Raw genomic sequence first — 25,631 nt, 5'->3', positions numbered from 1 at the left:
CGTCTTTTTGCTATATGGCATAATAATGGAAAGTTGCAGAATCGAAAAGAAAAGAAAAAAAAGGCATTTTCGATAAGTTTTGTTTCAAAAGTGGTATTCTTGACTAAAATCCCATGAATATATGTCTTCCTGAAGGGCATTTTTATCAAACAATTTACGGTCTACGTATATGGGTAATTTTTGGTGTCTTGAGAGTTTAGAGTTTCGAGTATGCAAATTGTTTTAAAAATCAGGAGAACGTATAGAGAAGCAGAACACACTGATATACAATTGGAACGCGCCAAGCCAACAGTTTTCTGTTCAATCTTATTAACAAAATTCATCTTTTACAATGGTACAATTTTGTCTCGGTCCTTACTCAACCTATTCAACCTAATAGGATTGATCCCGACTAAAAATGAATCTAACCCTCTCTCTTTTCTATCTAAACACACACCAGTGTAGAACTATGAGAATGAGAACAATTCTCTGCACGCTTAATCACCTACCTGATTAACGATATAGAGAAATGGGAACACACCTTCTACGCTTTATTTTTGTGGCTTCGAAGTTAACAAACGTATCAATATTCTAGAGTGTTCAAACGGCTTATGACCAAGTCATAGAATATTTATACACGACTTGAGAAACCCTAGAAGGTGAATCTCCAAGTATCAAGGGATTAGGAAACTGCTTGTTGCTCAAGCTTATCTTTTCTTTATTTGTTGTTGAGAATATTCTTCATATCTCCACGCCCAATTTTGTATCTATCTTCAATGCCAAGTCAGCAACCTTCCTCGGCACATCATCACATCTACTCATGCCATGCCACGTCAGCTCACGCATCCATGTTAGCAACTCAAGCATATGTGATCTGATGCAGCTTAAAACAGGCGTATGTGATCTGATGCAGCTTCCTGATCGGCACAACGCTCTGTTCGGCACATCGACTTGTTCCTCACAGAGAGCTGTTCCAGAATCTGCATCTAAAATCTCTCCTTTTTTGACAGAGTTTGATACTCAAGCATCTATCTGGTTCAACCTGAAAAGACACTCCAACAAACACAAGCCAAAAACATGACAAGCAACAACTAGACAAAACAACAATCACTATCTAGTAAGATCAATAAACAGCTTGTTCAAACAGAACTATGATTAAGAACCTAAAAATTAGAAACCCCAGTGGGCTGCAGCGGAAACTATGTTTTTTATAGTTCTTTAATAAGACTTAATCAATTGATATATTCTTAATCATTAACAACCTAAGATCAATAACCACTATCAACCTAAGATAAACCAATTAATCCATTAAGTCTCCCCCATAAACAATGATTCTCCCCCTAAATCAAGTAGCTACAAGGATTCTCTCCCATAAGTACAGAACACCTTATCATTAGGCGTTTATTAAAATGATATCATAACAGAATCATTCTCCCCAAGCTTGAGTGATCAACTAAGTCAAAAACAGACATATGTATCACATCAGTCGCTGAGTTAGGAGAATCACTTACCTGCTAACAGTGATTTGCATCCTTAAGCACTTGATGACCAGTATCGTCGCCTAATGAAACCGCTTCTTGTTTGTTGGCATTTTGACTATCCTTACAACCACAACTAGGTGTTAGGCAATAGGATGTTGATAGTCGAGAATTCGAACAGTAGGTAACACTTTGATCGAATCACAATAAGGATGTGACCATACACAAGCTTTGCAAGAAAAAAACAACATCTTGTGTATTATGTTCTATATTTTCAAACCTCTGCTTCACTATAGATATTCTTTATTCTTGCATCTAAACCAATTTTTTCAAGGAAAATGGAGTATAGAACTGTGTCTTGATTTATAATCGGATTTGATCTTGCTTGCTTCTTAATTATGAATTTTTTAGAAACTCCGCCTACTGTCTTCTATCCATTAAGATCACATTTCTCTCTCTCTCTCTCTCTCTAACCAGGTATTATATTTTATCTTCAAACCCTAGGAGTATCTAAATACCCTTTAAATATTTCCAAACAACGTCATTTCGAGAAGAAGAAAAAAACGACGTCGTTTTATTTTATAAAATAATTTCCGTTTAAGCATTCAATAACAGTTTGACTAATTTAAATACGGTCAAAGTATGTAAACCAAAAATGTTATGATTCTTTGGGTAGTTCATGGTATATTGCCAAATTTCGAGTACCATCTTAATATATATCATTTACAAATTCCATAGTGTTATAATTTGCTATCAATGCCCAACTTTTTTTATATAATGTCCGGATTGTCTATGAGGGTGGGGTCTAAATATTTCATGTTACTTTCTTCTCTTTGTTGAAGCTTCAAAAACAAAATAAAAGTTGTTTTTTTTTCATTTAGTCTTCTCTAGCTACGGATGTATAATCTTCATTCTTCTCCCATCAAACACTCCCAACTCTCTGATTTCCAAGATAATTTAGACTAGGTAACGGGTACGTACACCGTTCAAAACTTAGAGCTAACTAAAAAAATTATGCAATTTCAAAATCATCAAATACTCCCCCAACCTTCTGGTACGTACACCGTCCAAAAACTGTGATTTAACATAGGAAACTGGTGACTTTAGATACTACTTAGCCTATACGGACTGCATCAACCTCTTAGCTTCTTCTCGGACCATGTTTCGAGAGAGAGTTATTTGTCCACTTGGTTCAGATTTTGACATTTCTTTTTTTTGGTGAACAAGTAGAGAATGGTAATTATTTGAGTAATGTTGAGTAATATTGATATTGATGATGAGAATAGTAATTCTTGTCTAGCTAGTGATAATGATTTTCATGTATGAACATAACGTATGGTAAATCTAAAGTACCCAAAAAATATATATATTTTTAAAGTACCAAAAATATTCATTAATTAGTCTCACATATTTGTGTTCTTCTACGGTCTAAAAATACCTTGGTTCTGTTAAGTTTAGAAATCCATCCTTAATTCTTCCTCGTAGTGACTAACGTAATAACATGCAAAGACGAACCTGATCTTTGGACAATGTACGTATTGTTTGGACTATGTTTCCAGCAGTACAGGAGACACAGAAACAAAGGCAAATTAATATAGGTCCATTGGAGATAAGAGTGGTGAGTTTGGGTACTTATGATTTTTTTTTTTTTCCGTATCAAGATTAAGTTTTTATACAATTTCCGCAAATTTTGGACAGAACTACAAGTAGCAGAAATGAAGAAAATCTAAGGAGAACAACAAACACTATAACACTACACACAAGATAAGAAAGCAGAAGTGAAAACCAAAAAGAGAGAGATCCAGGAAGAAACACCGATTCCGAACTACGAAGCTCGGACATTTGCATGATTTCCTCAATGGGAATAACTTTTTTGTAATATTAAAAATAAATATATCAATGCATGTATCAATAAGGGTTATATAGCTAGATCAAAGTCGTGTAAGAGACTCAAAAATAGCATGACCACATTTTTTTTTTTGGTTACTTAATTAAAATACCATGCATGAAGAACAAATTTCAAGTTGACCCAAAAAAAAAAAGGAACAAACTTCACTCTACTGTTGCCAACCTTTACATTCGATAAAAATAGAAGTGAGAGACCAATTGCTTTGGTCACATAATTATAACTGATAACAATATCTTTGTGGAACCAAAAGGGCCTTTCTAAATTTCCGTAAACAATTGGGAAGAAACTAAAAAACTGTCACGATCATCAAAGTTCATCAAAGATCATCAAAGTTCATAGAAAGTAAAACAGCCACTGATCAAAATTCACAATTAAGTACGAGTTGGCATGTTGTTGAACCTCTAGGAGAGAGTAACAAATCCTGGATCATCATCTCAACTGGAACTCGTCTCTCTGGAGCGTCCAAAAACAAGATTGTCCCAGTCTTCAAGCAATAAGCATTTCTCAAGATATATTTCACCAGATGTCTCTCTTTCTCCGTCCCAAACATCCTTGTCCACTTGAAAGTTTCAAGACTCGATAACAAACATTTAGGAACACAATTTAGTTCATCCTCCCAGGGAAGCAGTGGATGGAAATAACCCTCTTCATGACCCTGAGATAATTTAAAAAAAAAAAAAAAAGAGAACATTAATCGAAATAAATTAAAGCATAAGAAAATGACTTTAAACGAACAAACTTACATCATGCAGATAGACCTCCAGCTCTTGTAAATTTGGAGAATCTTTGAGTAACTGGGCAAGTAACTTTGACCAATCATAATCACATTGACACAACTTTAGATGTTTAAGATGATTGAAGACAATACCCTCACGATATAACGCCTGCACACGACGGCAAAGGATTCATGCAACATTAAGAAAACCTCCTTTGGTGTCCTAAAATGAGATTGAAATGAAAACATATATTACCTCAAGGGGATTGGCTCCTACGCATAATGAAAGCCGCTTAACAAATGTGATTGATGTAACAAACTTGTCAAAACCAAGGTATACAGAATCAATTTCCACTTCCTCCAGCTTGGGCATAGTGTTAGAAGAGAAGGAGAAACTACCATTCTCACTATAATCCTCAGTAACTTTGAAATACTTCAAAGAAGGAGTTCTTACCACAAGCTCACGAAAATCATTATTTCTTATTATCTCAACAGTTAGTCTCTGTAAGGAGGGGACATTTACCTTCCATGTTCCAAAATAGTCAAATTCACTTCGTTCCAACACTAGATCTTCGAGAACAGGACAAGAAAGGAGTTTCGTAAGAGAATTCTCATCTGAGTAAGTCACATGTCGAAGGAGCAAAGTTTTCAAGAAGGGGAGACATGCCATGCGAGGAACATCGATGAGAACATCGTCATTCAGGTTCAAGATCACTAGCGATTTGCATATATACAAACTACTAGGCAATCTAGCAGGCTGCCTCATAAAATAAAATGAATGAATTCCTCTGAAGGCAAGACTTAACTCACGGATACAGTGAGAAACTGCAAATGCAACCCATAGTTCGATAGCTTGAGGCTCAAATGTTGGTACTGGTCCATTGAACTTGAGACGCAAGCTTTCTATAACTGGAGCTTTATGAAATGGCAAATTCAGATTTATAAAACGCTTTAACCTCTCTTGCTCAGCAGCAGAATAATCGGAGCAATCGTACTCAAGCTTAGGCAACCACATCCAAAGAAACTCCCATCGCTTGGATAAAATACTCGTGCTAACTGTAGTTTTAGTTGGGAGAAGCAGTAGTATCTTCAAGATTAATTCATCAGGCAACCCACTAATCTTGTCCTTATCTTTAGAATCTTGACATTTATCTTTTCTTCTCATCGTTGATTCTCTTGCCATTTCTCTTGTCAATTACTTAAGCGCTGTCTTAATTGCAATACCAAAGAAGAACATAAGATAACAAAGAAGAACATAAGATAACCGAAGAAAATCTTAAAATGTCATTGGTTGGGAGTTGGGATGATATATCTAAGGCCTAGGCCGACAAACATGCTTGTCCTCTTAATTTAATTTTCATGAATGTCAATTCCTTAAATTTAATCGTAAATGTTCACTCAATACTTTGATACCATATTTATGTAAAATCTTTAACAAACATATATCCAACAAAGTCATTTATGTTCCATATGTAACAAATTTAATGTCACCCATTTCTCCGATTATGTAAAAATCATAATTGTATCAACTTACCTCATGTTCTCGACGCAAAAAGGAGCATCAAACTGCGTTATGATTTAAATCGGATTTGATTTCGCTTGCTTCTAAATTTTGAATTTCGTAAAAACTCCGCCGCCATTTACCCTCTGCTATCCATTGAAATCGTCTCTTTTCTTTCTCTCTAAAAACATGTATCATGTTTTATCTTCAAACCCTAGAAGTATTTAAATATTTTCAAACGACGTCATTTCGAAAAAACGACGTCGTCCTGTTTAATAAAATAATTTCTATTTAAGCATTCAATAACAGTTTGACTTACTTAAATAAGGGTAGTGTATGTAAACCAAAATCTAACACTATCAAACAAAAATGTTATGATTCTTTGGGTAGTCGTTCATGGTATATTGCCAAATTTCGAGTACCATCGCATTTACAAATTCCATGCTGTTATAATTTGCTATCAGTGCCTACTTTTTTTTTATAATGTCCTGATTGTTTATGAGGTTGAGGTTTAAAGTTACCTGAATATATATAGGACGTGATACTATATATATTTATAAAAAATTATGTGTTTTCTTCTCCCACCCGGCCCTCAATGGTCATCAAGACATTATAGTCACCGTCCAATCAACTGGTTAATCAAAACAAGATTCTCTTTCTCAATGGGGGAAAGACGTTCAAGCCACTATCCACTACCCACTACCATGAGTATGTGACTTTCTCAATGGGGGGAACTCGACTGTATCTGTAACAGAGGTTTTACAGTAGAATCATTTGTTGCTGAGCAGGTGTAGGAAACTGAAAAAGAACAATAATTAAAGTTTGGCTTTGTTTAAGAAATTATTATTATCATCAGCAGTTAACTAACAGTTAAGCAGAGAAATATTAGAGTGGAATCTGCTCTTTAGAAAAGAGTTACAGTAGAAAATATGGATTTCGCTATCAGAGATATATATTTGCGCACGAGTAGTCATTAATAAAAAATAAAAAAAAAAATTCGTACATAAATTTTCGGTTTAAATATTGACCAACAAAAAAACCTTCATATTTTCTCAAATTATCCGTGTTAAATCTCGTTTACTCTTGTAAATCATTTCATTCCTATTGCTTTTAAGTTTTAACTGTCTCGTACGTATGTTTAAATTTATAAAAAACCAAAACGGAAATTTTTTTTTTATTTGTTCTAAACCAAGTTTTGGTTTTTCAAATTGCTAATATATTTTGTTTAATCTAAAGAAAAATTAAGTACACATTAGGATGGCAAAATATTAGCTTAGCACTTTGAAATTATCACAATTTATTTATCACTAATCTTGTTTTGTTAGTATTATACGTTGGCAACCACAATGAAACAGTAGAGAATGATAATAGTTTAGGCACTGTTGAAAGATAATGATTGTTCTTCAAGAGTTACATCTTTGATCACATAATTATAAGTCATAACAATCGCTTTGTCGAAGCCAAGATCTAAAAATTGGGAAGCAATTTCCAAACTATCAACACTGGCGGCATTGAGGTGATCATCACGTACGGTTCATATAAATGAAAACAACAAAGTAGTATGAGTTGTTTTCGAACCTCGAAAAGAAAGTACCAGCTCCTGGATCACCATCTCACGTTCATCTTCAGTCTCTAGAGCAGACCGGAACCAGATTGTCGCAGCCTTTAGGCAACGAGCAGTTCTCAAGATGTATTTTGCCAAATCTATCACTTTTGGTGATCCTTGTATCCCTGTCCACTTGAAAGTTTCAAGACTCGATAACAAGCATTCAGGAACACAATTCAGTTCATTATCCCAGCGAAGCAGTGGATCCAGATTACTCTCTTTATGGTCCTGAGATCAAACATTAGAGCATGGCTTAAACATAAGTTACGTTAAATTAAACCAAAACAGAAGGACTCTATGGAAGAAACTTACATCATTCATATAGACCTCTAACTCTTGTAAATTAGGAGAATCTTTAAGTAACCGAACAAGTAGTTTCGACCAATTTGGATCGCATGGACATAGCTTCAGATGTTTTAGCTGGTTAAAGACAATACCTTCACGATACAACGCCTGCACATGATGAAAAAGGATTCAACCTCAAGATAACCTCAAAAAGTGTTCTAAAATGAGATTGGTAGATAGATGTAAACAGATTACCTCTTCAGCATTGACTGGTATGCATAATGAAAGCCGCTTGACGAATGTGACTGATCTAACAAACTTTTCGATATCGGGGTACGTCGAATCAATATACGCGTCCTCCAAGTTAGGCATATCTTTGAATTCGAAGGAGTAGCTATCGTCCTCAGTTACATATTTTTCTTTATAATCCGTAACTTCGAAATAATTCAAAGAAGGAGTGTCTATCACAAGCTCATCGAACCTATCACCTCTTGATATCTTTAGGGTTAGTCTCTGCAAAGATGGGACACTTACACCCTCAATGTTCTAAGACAGTGATATTTATGTTGTTCCAAAAATAGATCCTCAAGAACAGGGCAACTGGAAAGAAGTCGGTAAAAAGATTGTCATTTGAGTAAATCACACGTCGAAGGAGCAAAGTTTTTAAGTTTGGGAGACAAGCCATGTGAGGTACATGCACGAGTATGTCGTCTATGAGTTTCAAGATCACAAGCGATTTGCAGGTATACAAACTACTCAGTAATATAGTGAACCGGTAATTCGTACAATCAATAAGTTTGAGGCTTAACTCACGGACACAGCGAGAAACTGCGATTACAACCCACATACTAACAGTTTCAGGTTTAACTATTCGATTTGGTCCATAGCTAAAGTTGAGACGAAAGCATTCTAAGACGGGAGCTTTATGTAATGGCAGATTAAAATAAATAAAATTCACCAGATTTTCACGTTCGTACTTTGATTGCTCATAATACCATACTGGATCAAGCCCTACACTTAGGGGATCATTATATGAGTAATAGATTGAATCGTACTCAAGCTTAGGCAACCACATCCAAAGAAACTCCCATCGCTTGGATAATATACTTGTGCTTACAGCAACTTTTGTTGGGAGAAACAATAGTACCTTCAATAGCAATTCATCAGGCAATTGACTTATATTATCCACGTCTTCACAATCTCCAAAACTCTTTTTCGGGTTTAACGAAGATTCTCCGATCGTTGACATAAACACCAATTTGTAGAATACGAAACATTGGTTAAGGCGAGGGAAATAAAAATAGAGGAACAAAAGAAACCCAAAATAAAATACTTATGATCTTTTTATTAAGCCTAAGAGCAAGGCCAATGGGAGGTTCATATTTTGAAGTTCTTATTCACTGTTTCATTTATTTATGAATTAATTGTGTACTGTTTTAAATTCTAAGAACCTTGATCTCTTAATTAAAATTGTATCCTCCAATCGTAGTATATAAATATGGGTCTCTTATTTTGAAAATATTGTTTTTTGAAAATTTAAAAGTTTAAATAGATTAAACATTTAAGATTTTATAAAAATAAAAAAATATTGCATTTAATTAATTTTTAAACATACAAATCATAAAACAAACATAATACATTTTACACAGTAGAAAAAGTGCTATTCATAAATGGAGAAAATGATTAATTGTAATAATGATTTGCCCCAAACCGAGATTGTAATATATTTAATTGTAATAAAATGATGAATTCATAAATGGAGATTGTTTTCAGAGATTGAACATAACTTTGATGGCATTGCTCCGACGAGCACTGGTTTCAAAGGCATCTTCCACTTCCTTCTGAGAGAAACCGAATCTGTGGGTTATGAGTGGCTTTACATCAATCTTACCACTTGTAAGGAACTCAAGACACAAGGCCATGTGTTCTTGTACCTGAATACACCTACCACATCTACCTCCCTGTCTCAAAATAACACATTTACTTGTGGATCATGCGATGGTTTTCAGAGTTTCTTACTTTATTGGTTATTGTAAATATTCAAAAGAGGTTACCTTGCAGCTGCAGGAGTGAGAGGGCCAGTCATTATACCATGACCCATTCCAACAAGACAGACTTTACCACCACACTGAGTGGCTGCTAATGCTGTCGACATGGTTTTGTTAAAACCCGCACCATCGAATGTCACATCAATGTTTGCCCCATAGCTTTCTGAATTTGTTCAACCTCAGAACCAACAGACACACACCAACATTTATGAATGCTAATATGCTCCTACAATTTTAATGGAGACAATAAAAGAGATTTTTAAGCATCAATAAGAACCTTGTGGCATTGCATCAAAAAGGAACAAGAAGTGCTTAAGAGTTCTTACACAACATAGAAGTTCAATGTATCTTCTGACTGATCATCATCATTTTGGTAACCTTGAATTCTCTTTTTGGTAAGAATCTAACAGTTGAATTCTCTTTTTGGTAACCTTGTTCTCTGATGACGCCCTAACCAAGCATAATTCCCTCTAAGCGAATAGCAATACGGGATTGGTTTTTTACAACTCTTCATCCTACAATCCCTGCCAAGCTTGGTTGCATCAGCCATTGTTCTATGTTTAAGAACATTACTGCTACCACCAGACGAAAAACGTCTTGAACCATTTGAATCAAACAATACTTCTCCTTTACAAGGAACTTCATGGTGAAGAGGAAACAGTGCCATTTTCTTCAGGTCCTGTCCATTTAAGAGCAACATGTCATTAACATATATCTCTTCATTCACCAAAACCCAAAGCAAAATTTTACAGAAACATACAAAAAACAAACTTTAGAAATGCATATATCAAGTTTTAAAAAATCGAAACTTTAGCTCAGCCCTTCTAAGATAATCATAGAAACCTAATTGGGATACAGAGATCAGATTTAGGATAATCTCATTGGGGCATTTAATCAAACAACAAAAGGGCATAACTTTTTCAAGATCCCAACAGTGAAACGAGTAACAAAAGCCAAGCTCTTTGAAGTGAGAAATTGTCTTCTTCATCACCGTTTCCTTCAGACTTGTCGTCAATTAACGAATTCGAGAGAGTAGAATCCAAAACATTTGGGAAATATCAGAAGTTTGAGAAATCAATTCAAAATTTCAATTTTCCCAAACTAATTGACTCAAACGACATCAAGAACCCTCAATATAGATGCTACTGCTATTTAATCGAATCAGCGAGGAACTTGCATGGAAAAACCTTAATTTAAAGTGTTTTTGCTATGAATCAAATCAAAAACTTCAATTTGGTAAAGGAATTTGAAATCTGAATTTACCTGTTTGATAAACAATCCTCCAAAGCTTATCTTTTACCTCTCAACCTCTCTACTCTTCTCCTTCAGCGTCACCGCCACCGGATCGAGATGATTCTCTTTCAGTTTTTCCCTGCCTTCTGATTCCAAATTCCTTCGTCGTTTCGGGTATTCAATCGCGAGAGAGAGAGGAAAAGAAATTGAGTTTAGAGGATTTTTTTTTCCTTTTCTATTAGTTAGTTCGACCAACAGCATTACAACACATACCTTCTCTTTGAACATAATCGGGTATACTATATAAGGGCTTCCTTATGTTTTTTTTCTTTTTACTTCTGATTTATTTTTTTTGATTCAAAGCTTATCGATGGAGAAAGTCTAAGTAAAGAAAAAAGAGGTCCGGTTCTTAAATATTAAGCCTAAACAGTTGGACTTATTTTTTTAAGAGATTTAATATAATAATATTGGGTTTTCAAAGTTAGTCATTAATAAGATCATGACACGTGTCAAGTACACTCACGTGATATTGATATGTATCAAAAATTTATTATTTGTCAAAACAGTTAACTAAGATAATAACATAAAAATTATTATTTTTTAAAATAGCTAATTAAAATAATTACATTAAATCTACATAATATTTACATTTTTATATCTTAAAAAAAAATTTCCTAAATCAAAAAATTATATTATATGTGTATTATTGTTAATCAAGAAATAGTGAATAACAAATCTTAAAAAATAACATAAATTTTTTTTTTGTCAACAATTGGGCCACAATTGGCCGGCCCATTAGCCAAATTCCTACAATCGTAGGAAACGGATCTTTGGTGTGATGGTGTCTTCTACAAATGGACTTACCTCCTCCCACTGCACTAAGATTACTTCACAAAATAACATAAGTTATGTCAAAAGAATTATTATTTTTGAAACATAATAGGAACAACTAATTAAGAAAATAACATTATATCTAGATAAAATTTACATGTTTATATCAAAAGCTTTAATCTTTGATTTTTTTTTCTGATATAATTTTGTCGATCTATTTTGGATATTTTATTCGTGCGGGTTCTTCAATGGAAGCTATCAGATGCAATGAAATGAAATCAAAGTATATAAAGCCCGCTAAATTAATCGAGGATGGAGATACTGATGGAGGTTCCAAAAGTAATTCTACAGTTAGTAGCGTTATAAGTTTTAAAGATCAGTTGGTTGATGTATTTGGTCAAAATCTAGAGTTTTCTCTTCTGTATAATGTCAATGACTCCGATACTAAAACAAGAGATGCTTGACCGAGGAATTGAGAAGCGATTTTGTAATTTGGGAAATTGGAACGATAAACCGTTTTAAAATTGATTTCAAACCTGATTTATGTGGTTTTCTATTGAATTTAGTTTGTAAACCGTTTAAATCTAGGTATATAGAGAAATATATGAGAACTTTTGATTCGGCTAGAAATAAGTTGAGAACTTAGAATATTTGAGATGAGGTCATAGTTCTAAGTAGTTTTGGTACAATGAGATACTTCTAAGGATTAAATAAGGCAGACATCCTTAACGTGATTATGACTTATATCATGTTTTGGATTTTTTATAAAGTTTATATTTTGTATATCTGAATTATCTAAGGCTTTATATATACCATCATGATTATTTTTATTTTTATTATGTTATATTAACTTTCATTCAATTTCTTAACTTTGATTGGGTTGGTCATAAAATCATTGTAATAGAGTAGATAATTTTCACCAGTTGTTCATCCAAAATATCTTTGGAGTAAAAAAAATTCATGGTTAAAGAAATTATGTCACAAAACAATTTTAGTAATTATAAGAACTATAATTACGCTAAACAACATAAAATTTGTTTAATTTGTTGAAAAGACATTTTATAGGTGGTGATAAAGAGCAGACTGCGGACTAGAGTGTGACAGCTGAGGGTGTTGACGAGTCGCAGGGTGTCCAGGAGGATTCCATGAGTGTGGCCGGAGGGGGCGGTGTTGATGCTCCAGTGGCCGGTGATGCTAGGGTTCTGGGTGTGGGAGTCCCAGCGGGTGGAGTCCCTGGTGTCGATCTTGCGGGCTTGTTAGCACAGTTGGTGGAGCGGTTACCGGGATTGGTACCAGCTCAAGCACCGGTAGTGCCGCCAGTGGCGGCGGGGGTACAACAGCCAGTGGCTGCGGATGCAGGGGTTCACTCTCGTTATGTGAGCATGCTGAGAGAGATGAACCATATTGGTACCGAGCGGTTTTCGGGAGGTACTGATCCTATAGTTGCTGATGCATGGAGGACGAGAGTGGAACGTAACTTCCAGTCTCTCATATGCCCTGAGGAGTTTTGGGTTGATATAGCGGTTCACAACCTTATTGGAGATGCTCAATTGTGTTGGAGTTTTGTGGCTGCTAGGAGAGTGTAGAGGGATATATCTTGGGCTGACTTCGTCTTGGAGTTCAACCGCAAGTATTTTCATAGAGAGGCACTAGATTGGTCTGAGGTGCAGTTCCTTCTGCTAGCTTAGGGGACTCGGTCAATGCGGGAGCTTGACTTGGATTTCAGTCGACTTCTGAGATATGTGGCTCGGGCTATGGAGTCTGAGGAGGCTCAGATCATGAGGTTTTTGAGGGCCCTACGTGATGATTTGAGGGTTCAGTGTAGAGGGCGGAGTTATGCTACACGTGCAAAGCTGGTTGAGACTACGGCAGAGATCGAAGAGGACATCTGGGCACAGTCAGTGGCGGTTTGTCCAGTAGTTTAGTCTAAAGAGGCTCAGTATCATGGAGGTTCTAGCAAGGGTGGCAAGCCTGTGCAGGGAACCAAGAGGAGGTGGGAGGCTATGCAGAAGCCGATTGGTGCGGGTTACTTCGGTTGTGGGAGCATGGATCACAAGGTTTCTAGCTGTCCCAAGAGGAGTGCTCCGACGGAAGCGGCTCGTGTATGCTATCATTGCAGGGTGCCAGGGCACATCAAGCCCTTGTGCCCCAAGTTGCAGCCGATGGCAGTGGCAGCGTTGCAGCAGGTGCAGCCGGGAGGGCAGCAGGTGACACAAATTGAGCAGGCGCCACGGGTTTACACGACTAAAGAGACTGGTGGAACCAGTGCCAGGGCGATCACATGTATAATTTCTGATACTCTGTCTTTGTGAATTCTTAGAAAGTTCAGATTTTATGTTTTGTCTGTGATAAAAAGGTAGGTTCTCAACATATGAGGTTTGTGTAGGGACCCTGTTGGTCGGCGGGTTTAAGTCCCACGTTATGTTTGATTCTGGAGCTACTCATAGCTTCATTACTCCGCAGTGTGCAGAGAGTGCAGATATCAGAGGAGATCTCGGAGAGCGAGCCAGAGTGGTCAGAGTTGCTGGAGGCAAGTTTCTGAGAGTGATTGGACGGGCGAGAGGTATTGATATTCAGATCGCAGGAGAGTCATGGCCAGCGGATTTGCTTATCAGTCCTGTGGAAATGTATGACGTTATCTTGGGGATGGATTAGTGGCATCGGCATAAGGTTCATCTGGATTGTCATCGAGGAGATATGTGGCGGCCCTTGTGGCATTGAGATGATCCTTGTGTGGTCATGAGGTATTCCAATGAGGGATATGTGGTTGGTAGGGTATTGTGTTGTTCTACATGAGCCACGGGAAGGAAACCTGGTTAGGGATAGGACTTAGACGTGTTCAGAATTGTTTGCTCACGGCTCTTGGGGGACTTCGGTTCTCCTAGTACTATCATATTCTAAGTCTTTGTGGCTTGAGAGTATGGTTGGTATATCGACTTCGGATGATGATCCGGGGGCGTGCTGTAGGGTGGCAACCCGAGAGACGATTATTGGAATTCTCTATATTATGGCATGCGGGCTTCGACCCGAGGAGGAGCCAATATCATGGCATGCAGGCTTCAGCCTGATGAGGAGCCAATAAAAACTCAAGGTTTAGGCCTGTGAGTAGAGGAAAGTCCAAAAGTCGAGAGCAAATAATACTTGGAACGTGAGTATATCGCCTAGAGGTGACCTTTCGTAGTTCGGTCGGAGGAGTGCGGGCCGTGGAGACGGTTACACGGGAGTCCTTGACTGATGATTGTTTGAGATTCGAGGATGAATCTATGTTATTGGGGGAGAATTATAACACCCGCGAACCAAACTCTGCGTTTTGGGGGTGGGTGTCGATCGACACCAAAGGGGGCGTTGGTCGACACCAATGTTTTCTAGTTCGACCATATTGATTTATTAATTGATTTGGTTCGGTTTGGTTTGGAAAACCATTGAACCGGGTTACTTAAGTGGGTTTCGACGACAAGAAGGGTTTTGGGAAGTTTATTTGGTCGCCGCTTTGTTGTTTTGGAGAGAAAAGGGATAAAACATTGTTCTTGAGCTTTCGAGAGAGATTGGTGAGATTCTTGGCTGTTTCTTGAGAGATCCAAGGCTAGGAAGGAGTTAGGAGCTTGCTAGGAGGGTTGGATTCGTTGTTGTTGGTCAGAATCTTCATGCAAAGAGGTGAGTGCATGACCATGGCTGATCTAAGCCTGTGATTCTTTGTTCTTGCTTGTTTGTTGCTGTTTTTGTGTGTTTTCTTGCTGGGATTGATTGCTACAGGTTCCTAGAGATGTATATGGCTTGGGTTTTTAGTATTGGGCGATTTGGTGGAGTTTGGGAGCGAGATTCGACTATCGGCTTCGTGCGGATCGTGGTTGCAGAGGTAGTGTCGATCGACACCAGTGAAGCGGCATCGATCGACACTGTGGGGTAGTGTCGATCAACACCAAGAGCCAGTGTCTGTCGACACTTGGTTGGTGTTGGTCGACACCTCCCTTCCAGCGAGATGATATTTGCCTTCCTGGTTTGTATGCTTTGTTTGTTGATTGTTTAGAACATTGGTATCACAGTTGCTTGTGTGTATAGTCCAGTAGATGAGAGGATTGCCACACTGAGTGTTTATCAAATACTCATGTATCTCAATTTGTGTTTGTGATGCAGGTAAAGGCAAAGTGTGATCGTGGAATCAAGACAATGAAGAGGAGGATGTTCTAGAGACTCGATTGATTGTTGTCTGGCATTGCTAGATTGCTAGAGTTGGGTCAGTACAACATTGTTAGGTTGCTGGTTTTATGTTTCCTAATGTTTGGTTATTGGAATTGTTATACTTTGATTATTAGTTATTTAATTATTGGATAATGATTGGTTTATTGTTATGGTCTATGTTATCCGCTGTTGTGTGTTGTGGTTAGGTGGTTAACGGGTATGGATTCACCAGCTATAGAGTATTTATTTATTATTATTATTATTATTATTAATTATTTATAAAAAACAGGTCGGGTCGAAACAAATAGTTTTTATTAGTCATGTATGAAATATTTTATTTATTTAAATAATTAAGAGTTTCAAAAAAACTCAGAAAACGATCTTAAATGTGAAACAGTTGAAGGAAAAAACTAAAGTCGATGAGAAGCCAATTTCAGAGGAGAAGGAAGATGAAACTTCTGATAAAGATGATCTGGTTTTTTCCTTTTGACGTAACATAGACTTCTGAAAATATATTTTGTAATCAAAACAGAAAATAGAATATAATAAATCTATGTTGAATATTTGTTGGAGAAAATCTATAGTAAAGATTTGAGGTAAACTCAAGTAAGATAGAACTTGACTATATATTATTAAATCGATTTAATAATATAATGATAAAAATGAAAATTAACATTAATATATAGTATTAAAGTAGCTTGACTACAGTATAAAAGGCAGCTACGTTATCAAACGATCGAGATTGAATTATGAAGGTGTGAGTTATTTATAAATAAATTACATGCGGCTCAAAATTTGAAAGTCTATTAGATTTCTTTCTTTTCTTAAGTCCTCGTACTATTTTAAACAGTAATTATAACCAAAGTGGGAATCTTACTGTGAGCCACACATAAGATTAATGGAATCTCCATTTAACATTGGAACCTGTCTTTTCTTTTTTGTTTTTTTCGTATGAGCATGCTACCAAAGTTCTGGAAATCACCTTGATCCTCAGTTAAAGATTTACAGTGATCTATGATACCGATTCAAGCTCATTGAGAACAGATTTACCCAATAATTTAAAAAAAAAAAAAAAAAAAAAAATGTAGATTTCAAATGAAGCAAACAATTTTTAGGAAAAAAGGAAATACTACAAAAAAAAAACAAAAAACATTAGTTTTCTACCAACCAAAAAAAAACATCAATACACGTTGCGTCTTATCCAACACATACGTTCTTGGATAGACATGCTGATGAACACTTCTTTCATCCTCGACTTTAGAATTTCATTCAATGTATCATAACGAACATTTTCCTCCAAATCAGAAATTTCTTAAATAGCTTCCCATAAATTGTTCTTTTTCTTCTCAGCTTCTCTTGAGTGGCTTCTCTTTGTTGTATCAAGCTAACAACTTGATTGCTTACCTCAATTATTTCAGTGAACGTCTTTTCCATACGGACACTATCCATGCTTGAATTCGAATTATCAGAGTCTTCACCATCTCCACTTTTAGCTCTTTTTTTAGGAAGTTGTTTATCTCTCTGGCCCCCTTTGCTTTGTGGCATACTTGAATCTCTCTGACACTGATGCTTGAGATCCATCTAAATTTCCCATATTTCCAAAGATACTTGAGTATAATTCGCATGGATATTTCCCATATTCGCATATTTGGGCGTCAATATCATCTCCTAAGCCAACAACATTTTTTCCCGTAGCTAATCCAACATCAAATATTAGCTGTAAATCTTCATAGTCTTCAAATGTTTCATCACGCATGCTTTTTTTACATGGATGTGCCTATAAAAAAAATATTATAATATTACTAATTATTAAAATAAACAATTATAAAAATATAAAAACTCAGTTACCTTATCGTAATCATCCCACACATGGTTAGAAGCTGTAAACTTTTTAGTTACGGGATCCCACCCAAATCCAGAACTAAACCGAATCAGCTCTAGCATGCTATTATAGCGATTTTTCAAATTCTTCCATTTACTTTGATAGTTGTTATAAGTTTTCTCACACTGAAGTGCAGAATTCAAAACAGGCAGAATCTTTTTCTCCACTGTCATCTTGCTTATACAACCACTTGTATCACGCCAACCTTGTTTGATACCTTCTGTGAGGAGCCTGATCAACATTTTTGTTTCTCGTGCATTCCACGTTTCATATGGTCCTTTTTTCTTTCCTTGTGGTTGCGGATCTCCCATTATGCTTCTAGTAAAATGACATCCCATTATACATCTAGTAAAATAACATTTATCAAATGTAAACATATATTCTAAGAACCTATAAACTTTAATATCAAGTATCATTTGAGAATACGTATAGATTATGTATGAAACAAATAATTAAATTTAAAGTTTAGTCATGTATGATACTACGATAATTAATTAGGTAACTAATAATCTCACAAAAATACAAAAGATGAACTTACACGTGAAACCCAATGAGGCTGAACAAGATAACAGTGTAACCTACAAGACAAACAGGAAAAAGCAACTGTATCAAAGTGTGATAGAAAATTGCCATAGATTAATAACTTAAAGAAAAAAGATATACGAGAACAATTACTTAAGATTGCAGTGGCGCATCTTCTTTTCTCTTACTGTGTTATATAGACTTTTAAAGAAGTTGTCTAATTTAGTGGCACCAATTTCGTTTATGAGGATTTAGTTAGTGGAATGAGGTTGGCTAAGTTAGTGGCACCAAGTTCAACGAGTGAAATGAGGTTAGCTAATTTAGTGGCATCAAGATAGTGAAGAAGGTTCAACAAGTGGAAGGATAGAGAGCAGCAAGATCGTTTGTAATCAAAACAGAGAATTAAAAAAAAAAAAAGGCATATATAATATAAATGCAAATATAATATAATATTTTTATCAAATACGGTGGTCAACTATTTGTTACAAAATTAAAGATTTTAATTAAGCTCAAGATATTTAAAGATTTGATATGATCAATTCAATTTTTTTTAAGCAGTGTTTAGTTTTAATTAAATAAAAATCAAAATGAAATTCAGTGTTTTTTCATTTGTTTTTGTCAAAATTTTCCTTCCTATGCTGCAAATTCTCGAGCTTCCTACTTCTTCAGCTTAAGCTCTTCCAACTTTATTGCTTCTTCTAACCAACGTTGGCTTAACTCACCAAGCTAGAAGAAGAACTCATAGCTTATTTTTACTCCTCATAATCTCTAAGCCATTGGTCCAACGTGATGTAGTATCAACATACCACGCCCAGCTACCGTAGTCCATTGCATTTCTTGGGCTCTTTGAGTAAGCTTGATTGCCTTTCCTCCTTGGGTCCTTTGAGAGGATTCATCATCCATCTTGTTACTATATACTCTCATGTCGACGGCAGCAAATTGATTGCTTACTACTTAAGATACTATCCCTCACAGTCTCATTTACCAATGAAACCAAATTTAGGGGAGTAGTCGGGACAGTTACCGTGGCTGGAGAAGAGGACACTAAAAAGCTTCAATGACGATTGGATAAAGTGATGGTAGTAGCTCCTGTAACATCACTTTGGAAGACTATATATAGGAGTAGTTTCTACATTCTTAGAGACAATTTGCAGAGCATGAGGATAGCCTGATGATGGGTTAGTGTTGGCATTTACTAATGTAGTAGTAGGATGAAAATCGTTGCTGTTTACTAAGTAGTGTTGGCGTTTACTAAGAGCATGAGAAGAGCCAGATGATGGGTTAGTGTTGGCGTTTACTAAGAGCATGGGTAAGTTATTCTTTTGTTGTTTTTAATTTCCAGCACAATCACAGTTACTTTTTTCACATTAAGCATAAAGATTAAGACGATACTTTTTTCACAGTTGAAACATAGCTTCCTCTGCTGCTCTGCTGCTTCTAGTGATACTTGAAACCTAGCTTCCTCTGCATCTAAAGACATGCACATTCCATATGTTCCAATCAAATTCAGCAGCTCCTTTAGCGTTTCTCTGTCTCGCGTAATCACAGTCCACTGGTAATTTAGAAAAAAAAAACCATGAAGAAACAATAATAACTTATGAAACAAGGAAGAGATAAACCTGAAGAAAATTTCAGAGTCAAATTTCGCGTAATCACAACGATGATAACAACAACACGACAACGACGACGACGACTGTGACGACGATGACGACGATAACGACGATAACGACAACGATGATGACGACGATGACGAAGTCACCAGATGTTATTGATTTCATCCGGAGAGATACTTATGAGAAAAGAGATGAAATACTTAAAAATTGTTAGGATTGTATTTGTTCATGTTTTGGATGTAAAATATATTGAAATCTAAAGTGAAACAAAATCCATTAGAAATAGAATAACAGCGATGTTATAAGTGCTTTAAAATCATCCAACAAATGTTAAATCCAATAACATCAGATTTTATTGTATTTTCTAAAATACCTAATTGAATAACGCTGAATTTTGAAATACACCTAACTCAATTAAAATCCTAAATAGAAACGTCGAAAATTTTAGAAAAGTATATGACAAAATTTAAACGAAACAACGTATATTTCAAGCACTAAACGAATAAAACAAAAAGAAAACTAAAAAAAAACAAAAACTCTTAATAACCCTTAAAATCGCCACCGTTGATTAGTTAGTTGATCCGAATGCTTAGTGATGAGGTCTGATAATGCATAACCACCACCTCCACCTGTTGCAGCGGTTAATAGGTGAGAGCTTCTTGGGAAGATCCGGCAAAGTAACGTCTTCGGTTGATGGTTGCACCGTGACTCGAAGCTTAATGCCAGCCTGACAAAGACCGGTCTTCAAGCTTACAAAATAATGCACTCCTAGTTTAGTGAGCATAACGAGATCGTGTCGGGTCTTGTACACGGCTACAGTAGAATTCGATTCACATGATTTGAAGTCAAAATCATCGCTGATTTCTCTAACGTCGCTGATGTCCTTGTTGTACTCGAAATAGAGAGTATCTCCAACACGAAATTGTTTATTTTTACTCCACTTGTAATAGTAGTAACTGTAGTAGACGCTCCATCCTTTCGAATCACCTACCTTGTAGATCCTTCCTATCTTGCTCGGTGGTGGTGGAGGAACTGGACGTGAAGGTTCATGGTTCTTGCTCGGTGGTGGTGGAGGAATCGGACGTGATGGTTCATGGTTCTTGCTCGGTGGTGGTGGAGGAGGAACTGGACGTGACGGTTCATGGTTCTTGCTCGGTGGTGGTGGTGAAGAAGGAATTGGACGTGACGGGTCATGGACGACAAGAACGTCGAGTTTAAGTCCGTTGACGCATTGAATTTGATTTGAGGTGATGAAGTAATGATGTCCTGGTTCCTTGAAGGTTACGACATCGTATCCGGTGTTGTAAACAACTTTAGGAGAAGAGGAATCGCATGAATCATATTCTAAAACGCTGGAAACTTGAGCGAGGTCGTTGACGTTCTGATCGTATTCGAAGACGAGGGAATCTCCGACGTGGAATTGCTTATGTTCAGCCCACGTGTCGTCTTTCACAGTCCATCCATAGTCACCACCAACTGTGTATAGCTTAGCCGAGGTGCAACTAAGGAGAAACATGATCAGGAGTAAGAAGCCAAAGATCTTCTTGGTGGCCATGATTTCGGATTGTATGGATAGGAAGAAGAAGTTGAACGATTGTAGAATCAGAGGAAGAAGATGATTGATCTTTGGATATCTTCTTTGGAAAACCATTACAAGGATATATACAAAACAGAAACGTAGTCAACAAGACTAGTTAGGGAAACTTAAGGAAACTAATAAGTGTAATTATAGAATGTGCGGGATATGATTTGTGCTATCGAATAATATCCTAATACCCCCCTCAAGCTGGAACATGGAGATCGAGAATGCCCAGCTTGGACCGAAACTCTGCAAAACAAGTCTGACCAAGCGGTTTTGTGAAGATGTCGGCAAGCTGTAAGGTACTTTGAACATGGAACAAGACAAGGTTGCTGGACTGTATCTCATCACGAACAAAATGGCAATCATTCTCGATGTGTTTGGTGCGTTCATGGAAGACTGGGTTTGTTGCAATGTGTATTGCTCACTGACTATCACAATAGAGACACATAGGTTGCGGATGAGAGACACCAAGATCTGTGAGAACTCGCTTGAGCCACTTAAGCTCCTTGGTGATGTAGGCCATTGAACGGTATTCAGCTTCGGCAGAGGACATACTGACGGTGTTCTGTTTCTTAGTTTTCCAGGAGATCGGAGATGTACCAAGCTGAATAAAGTAACCAGAAACGGAACGACGGGTGAGAGGGCAACCAGAGTAATCAGAGTCACACCAACCTGTTAATTGGAAATTCGTCTTTGCCTTTAATAAAATGCCTTGTCCCGGAGTCGCTTTTAAATAGTGAACAATACGTAAAGCAGCACGCCAATGATCATCACGGGAGCTTTCATGAACTGAGCAAGGATATGAACACTGAATGCTAAACCAGGTCGTGTTGCAGCAAGATAAATGAAATGACCGATCAGACGGCGATAAGGTGTAGGATCACGAAGTAGAGGAGACTTAGATAAAGCTAACTGATGATTCTGTTCCAGCGGAAAAGAAACTGGTTTACAACCCAATAACCCAGTGTCAGCAATAATCTCCATCGCATACTTGCGTTGACTGAGGTAAAATCCCCGTGAACTGCGTGAAACTTCGATACCAAGGAAATATTTTAGAGGACCAAAGTCCTTCATTTTGAAACAAGTGGCCAAATATCCTTTAAACAGATCAAGAGCTTCATCCGAATTGCTGGTGATGATCATATCATCAACATAAATAAGTATGTTGATGCGAATTCCCTTCTTATGAAAGCCAAACAATGAATAATCAGCCAGAGATTGAGCAAAACCATAACCTTTTAACGCCGTCGTGAGCTTGGCAAACCAGCAACGTGGGGCTTGCTTCAGTCCGTATAAGGATTTTCGGAGTCTACAAACTTTGTTTTCACCAGCAATATAACCCGGTGGTGGTTTCATATAAACCTCTTCTGTCAAATCACCGTACAAGAAGGCGTTGTGTACATCCATCTGATGAACAGACCAATTATTACCTGCAGCAACCTCAAGGAACATTCGAACAGTTTGCATACGGGCGACAGGGGTAAAGGTTTCTCCATAGTCCACACCCTCAACTTGCTTATTTCCCAAAGCAACAAGCCGTGCCTTATATCGCTCAACACTACCATCGGAGTTGTGCTTGATTTTGTAAACCCATTTAGATCCAATTGCTCTCTTACCTGGAGGAAGGTCCTCAATGGTCCAAGTTTGATTATCCTCCAATCCTTCAATTTCAGTTCCCATTGCCTTCGTCCACACTTTACTCTGAACAGCATGCTTGTACATTTTTGGTTCGACAGCCGTGGTAATTGCCACTAAGTATGCCCGGTGAGTTGCTGAAAAACAAGAACACCCGACATACTTATTAATCGGATATAGAGATTTGGAATTACCCAGCAGTTGTGTTTGAACAGTGTTTACAACATAATCGCTTAACGTCACAGGGAGTTGACGTTGTCGAGCACCCCGACGGAGAGGATTCACCGGTTGAATGACTTCCTCCGGAACAGCAGAAACAGAGGATGCCGGAGATGCAGAGGGACTGGGTATAGGTGTCATAGAAGGTGTCGAATCGGTAGAAGGCGAGGCCGGTGTGGGTAACGGAGACGGGGTCGAAGTGGAAGAGGACGAAGGATCGAGGGCCTGAGATGGTGAGCTTAATGGGCTTGCAGTTGAAGTTGGGCCTGACACTGTTGGACCATTGAAAAGCCTGGTTTCATCATCGTCAATGATAGCGGCCGAAGGTGAAATCGACACCGTAGCTTCTTGTTCTTCCTAGATGATACGAGATGCAGGGTTGATAAAAGGAATTTCTTCTTCACAAAACACCACATCCCGTGACACTAAAAAATCGTGTGTCTCAAGGTCGTATAAACGCCATGCTTTCTTACCATATGGGTAGCCGACAAAAACACATTTTTGACTTCTAGGAGCGAATTTGTCACTGTTATGAGTGTGAGCATAACACAAACTCCCAAATACCTTGATATGATCATAATCAGGAGCAGTACCATGTAATTTCTGGTATGGAGTGAGACCATTCAAAACCGAGCTAGGAGTGCGATTGATCAGATACCCAGCAGTCAAGATGCATTCGCCCAAGAAGCGAATCGGAAGATGAGAGTGAAAGCGTAATGCGCGTGCAACGTTTAGGATATGACGGTGTTTTCTTTCAACACGACCATTCTGTTGTGGTGTCCCAACACAAGAGGTTTCATGGATATTACCAAGAGACCTGAAATAAGCAGCCATGCTTATAAATTCAGTCCCATTGTCGCTTCGAACTCTTTTGACTGTTTTCTGAAACTGTCGAGCAGCAAAAGTGATCAAACTTTTGAGATTTGTGGATGTTTCAGTCTTGTCATTTTGAAGGTAAATCCATACACTCCGGGAATAATCATCAACAACTGTAAGAAAATATCGACGACCAGAAGAAGATGGTGTGCGATAAGGCCCCCAAAGATCACAATGAAGTAACTCAAAAACGGATGTTGTTTTATTATCACTATGAGGAAAAGAAGATCTTGTTTGCTTAGCACAGAAACAGACATCACACGCCTTATTGGAAATTGCAGAAACAGGGATGGAAACATTGGGAAGTAAATCAACAACTTTTGAAGAGGGATGACCCATTCGATTATGCCACAGCTCATAAACCTTCGTCTCTTGCGTTGTCACCGACGCCACCAGCTCCATACGACAAAGACAAAAAGTTCCAGACTCACGCTTCCCCGCTCCAATCGTCATCTTTGTAACGAGGTCCTGAATAACAAGGAAGTGAGGAGTCACTTGCACAACACAACAATTCTCATCCATTAGCTGACCTACTAAAATGAGATCGGACTGTAGTTCTTCAACAAAGAAAACAGAGTGCAAAACGAGATTGGTTCCTAAAACAACAGTTCCTTCCTGGTTGGAGATCCGTTCACGGCCATCGGCCAGAATCACTAATACCGGCTCCATGTATCTCACATTGGTAAGAATGTTATAGTTACCAGTGAGATGATGTGACGCTCCAGAATCCAATATCCAAGATGGAGAAACATACTTACCGGAGAGTTTTTCGTTACTGGAGCTTGCACCACCATTGGATCCAGCATTCAGCATCTTCATGAGATTCTGCCACTGACTGTTGCTCAAACCACTGACACCATTACGATCAGCATCGGTCACGACATAGTTCGCTTGTTCACTGTTCGTTGCTCTTGGAACATGAACCACATTAGCATAGGTCAAAGCACGACCACGACCACCCGACGAGACTCCGCCAGAAACGCCACGTCCATGTCCTTGAACCGTTCGACTACGTGGACGCTCACCCCACCACTCTGGGTATCCAATAACCGCAAAACAGCTATCAGACAGATGACCAAGACAGTGACAGTGCTTACACAAGCCAACCCCATCATCGCCACGAGCAGAAGGAGTGAAACGAGGCTTTTGATGAGCAGCATAAGCAGTAACTTCATGAACCTCATCACCTTCTTTGCAGGATTCCGCAGATCCTCTTCCTGTCGAACAATGTTATACACCTCCTCCATTGGTTGGATTGGTGTGCGAGACACCAAGCTGGAACGGACGGTCGTGAATGTATCATCAAGACCAGACAAGAAGTCATGGACCTTGTCTTCTTCTCGATCTTTCTCCTGGAGTGATTGCAAGTTGCATTCACATTTCCCACACTTGCAGACACGCAAGGGGCGGTGATTAGACATGTTATCCCAAATCCTGTTCAGCTTGCCATAGTAAGCTTCGATCGTAAGTCCCTTTTGCTTGCAGCAAGCGAGCTCCGCTTTCAGTTGTTGAACACGCGGACCGTTCGTAAAGGAGAA

At 37.7% G+C, this 25,631-nt stretch overlaps 2 protein-coding genes and 3 pseudogenes across 4 annotated transcripts; all 5 read right to left on the bottom strand.

Annotated features, from left to right (window-relative positions):
* Positions 1 to 3,600: 3,600 nt before the first annotated feature.
* On the bottom strand, positions 3,601 to 5,291 carry LOC147934101 (putative F-box/LRR-repeat protein At4g15060). Its single transcript, XM_087475932.1, has 3 exons — positions 4,338 to 5,291; positions 4,110 to 4,250; positions 3,601 to 4,021 (listed from the first exon to the last, which is right to left on the bottom strand). The coding sequence occupies exons 1-3, from the start codon at positions 5,262 to 5,264 to the stop codon at positions 3,725 to 3,727; spliced, it is 1,365 nt and encodes a 454-aa protein (XP_087332058.1). The 5' UTR covers positions 5,265 to 5,291; the 3' UTR covers positions 3,601 to 3,724.
* Positions 5,292 to 6,924: 1,633 nt separating this feature from the next.
* LOC147934100 (putative F-box/LRR-repeat protein At4g15060) lies at positions 6,925 to 8,722 on the bottom strand (annotated as a pseudogene). Its single transcript, XR_015572834.1, has 3 exons — positions 7,729 to 8,722; positions 7,501 to 7,641; positions 6,925 to 7,416 (listed from the first exon to the last, which is right to left on the bottom strand). The product of XR_015572834.1 is annotated as a putative F-box/LRR-repeat protein At4g15060 (transcript).
* A 318-nt stretch (positions 8,723 to 9,040) lies between these two features.
* LOC104773252 (sorbitol dehydrogenase-like) lies at positions 9,041 to 11,031 on the bottom strand (annotated as a pseudogene). Its single transcript, XR_015570559.1, has 4 exons — positions 10,785 to 11,031; positions 9,848 to 10,200; positions 9,528 to 9,747; positions 9,041 to 9,434 (listed from the first exon to the last, which is right to left on the bottom strand). The product of XR_015570559.1 is annotated as a sorbitol dehydrogenase-like (transcript).
* Positions 11,032 to 16,944: 5,913 nt separating this feature from the next.
* LOC104720322 (uncharacterized protein At2g29880-like) lies at positions 16,945 to 19,071 on the bottom strand (annotated as a pseudogene).
* Positions 19,072 to 20,370: 1,299 nt separating this feature from the next.
* Positions 20,371 to 21,336, bottom strand: LOC147934099 (blue copper protein-like). Its single transcript, XM_087472053.1, has one exon. The coding sequence runs from the start codon at positions 21,334 to 21,336 to the stop codon at positions 20,371 to 20,373; it is 966 nt and encodes a 321-aa protein (XP_087328179.1).
* Between the last annotated feature and the right edge of the window lie 4,295 nt (positions 21,337 to 25,631).

Source organism: Camelina sativa, chromosome 11 (assembly GCF_030686135.1).
Source record: "Camelina sativa cultivar CO46 ecotype springtype chromosome 11, ASM3068613v1".
Lineage (NCBI taxonomy): Eukaryota > Viridiplantae > Streptophyta > Magnoliopsida > Brassicales > Brassicaceae > Camelina > Camelina sativa.
Note: the sequence above shows the minus strand (reverse complement) of the source record. Positions and strands in the feature narration are given on the sequence as shown.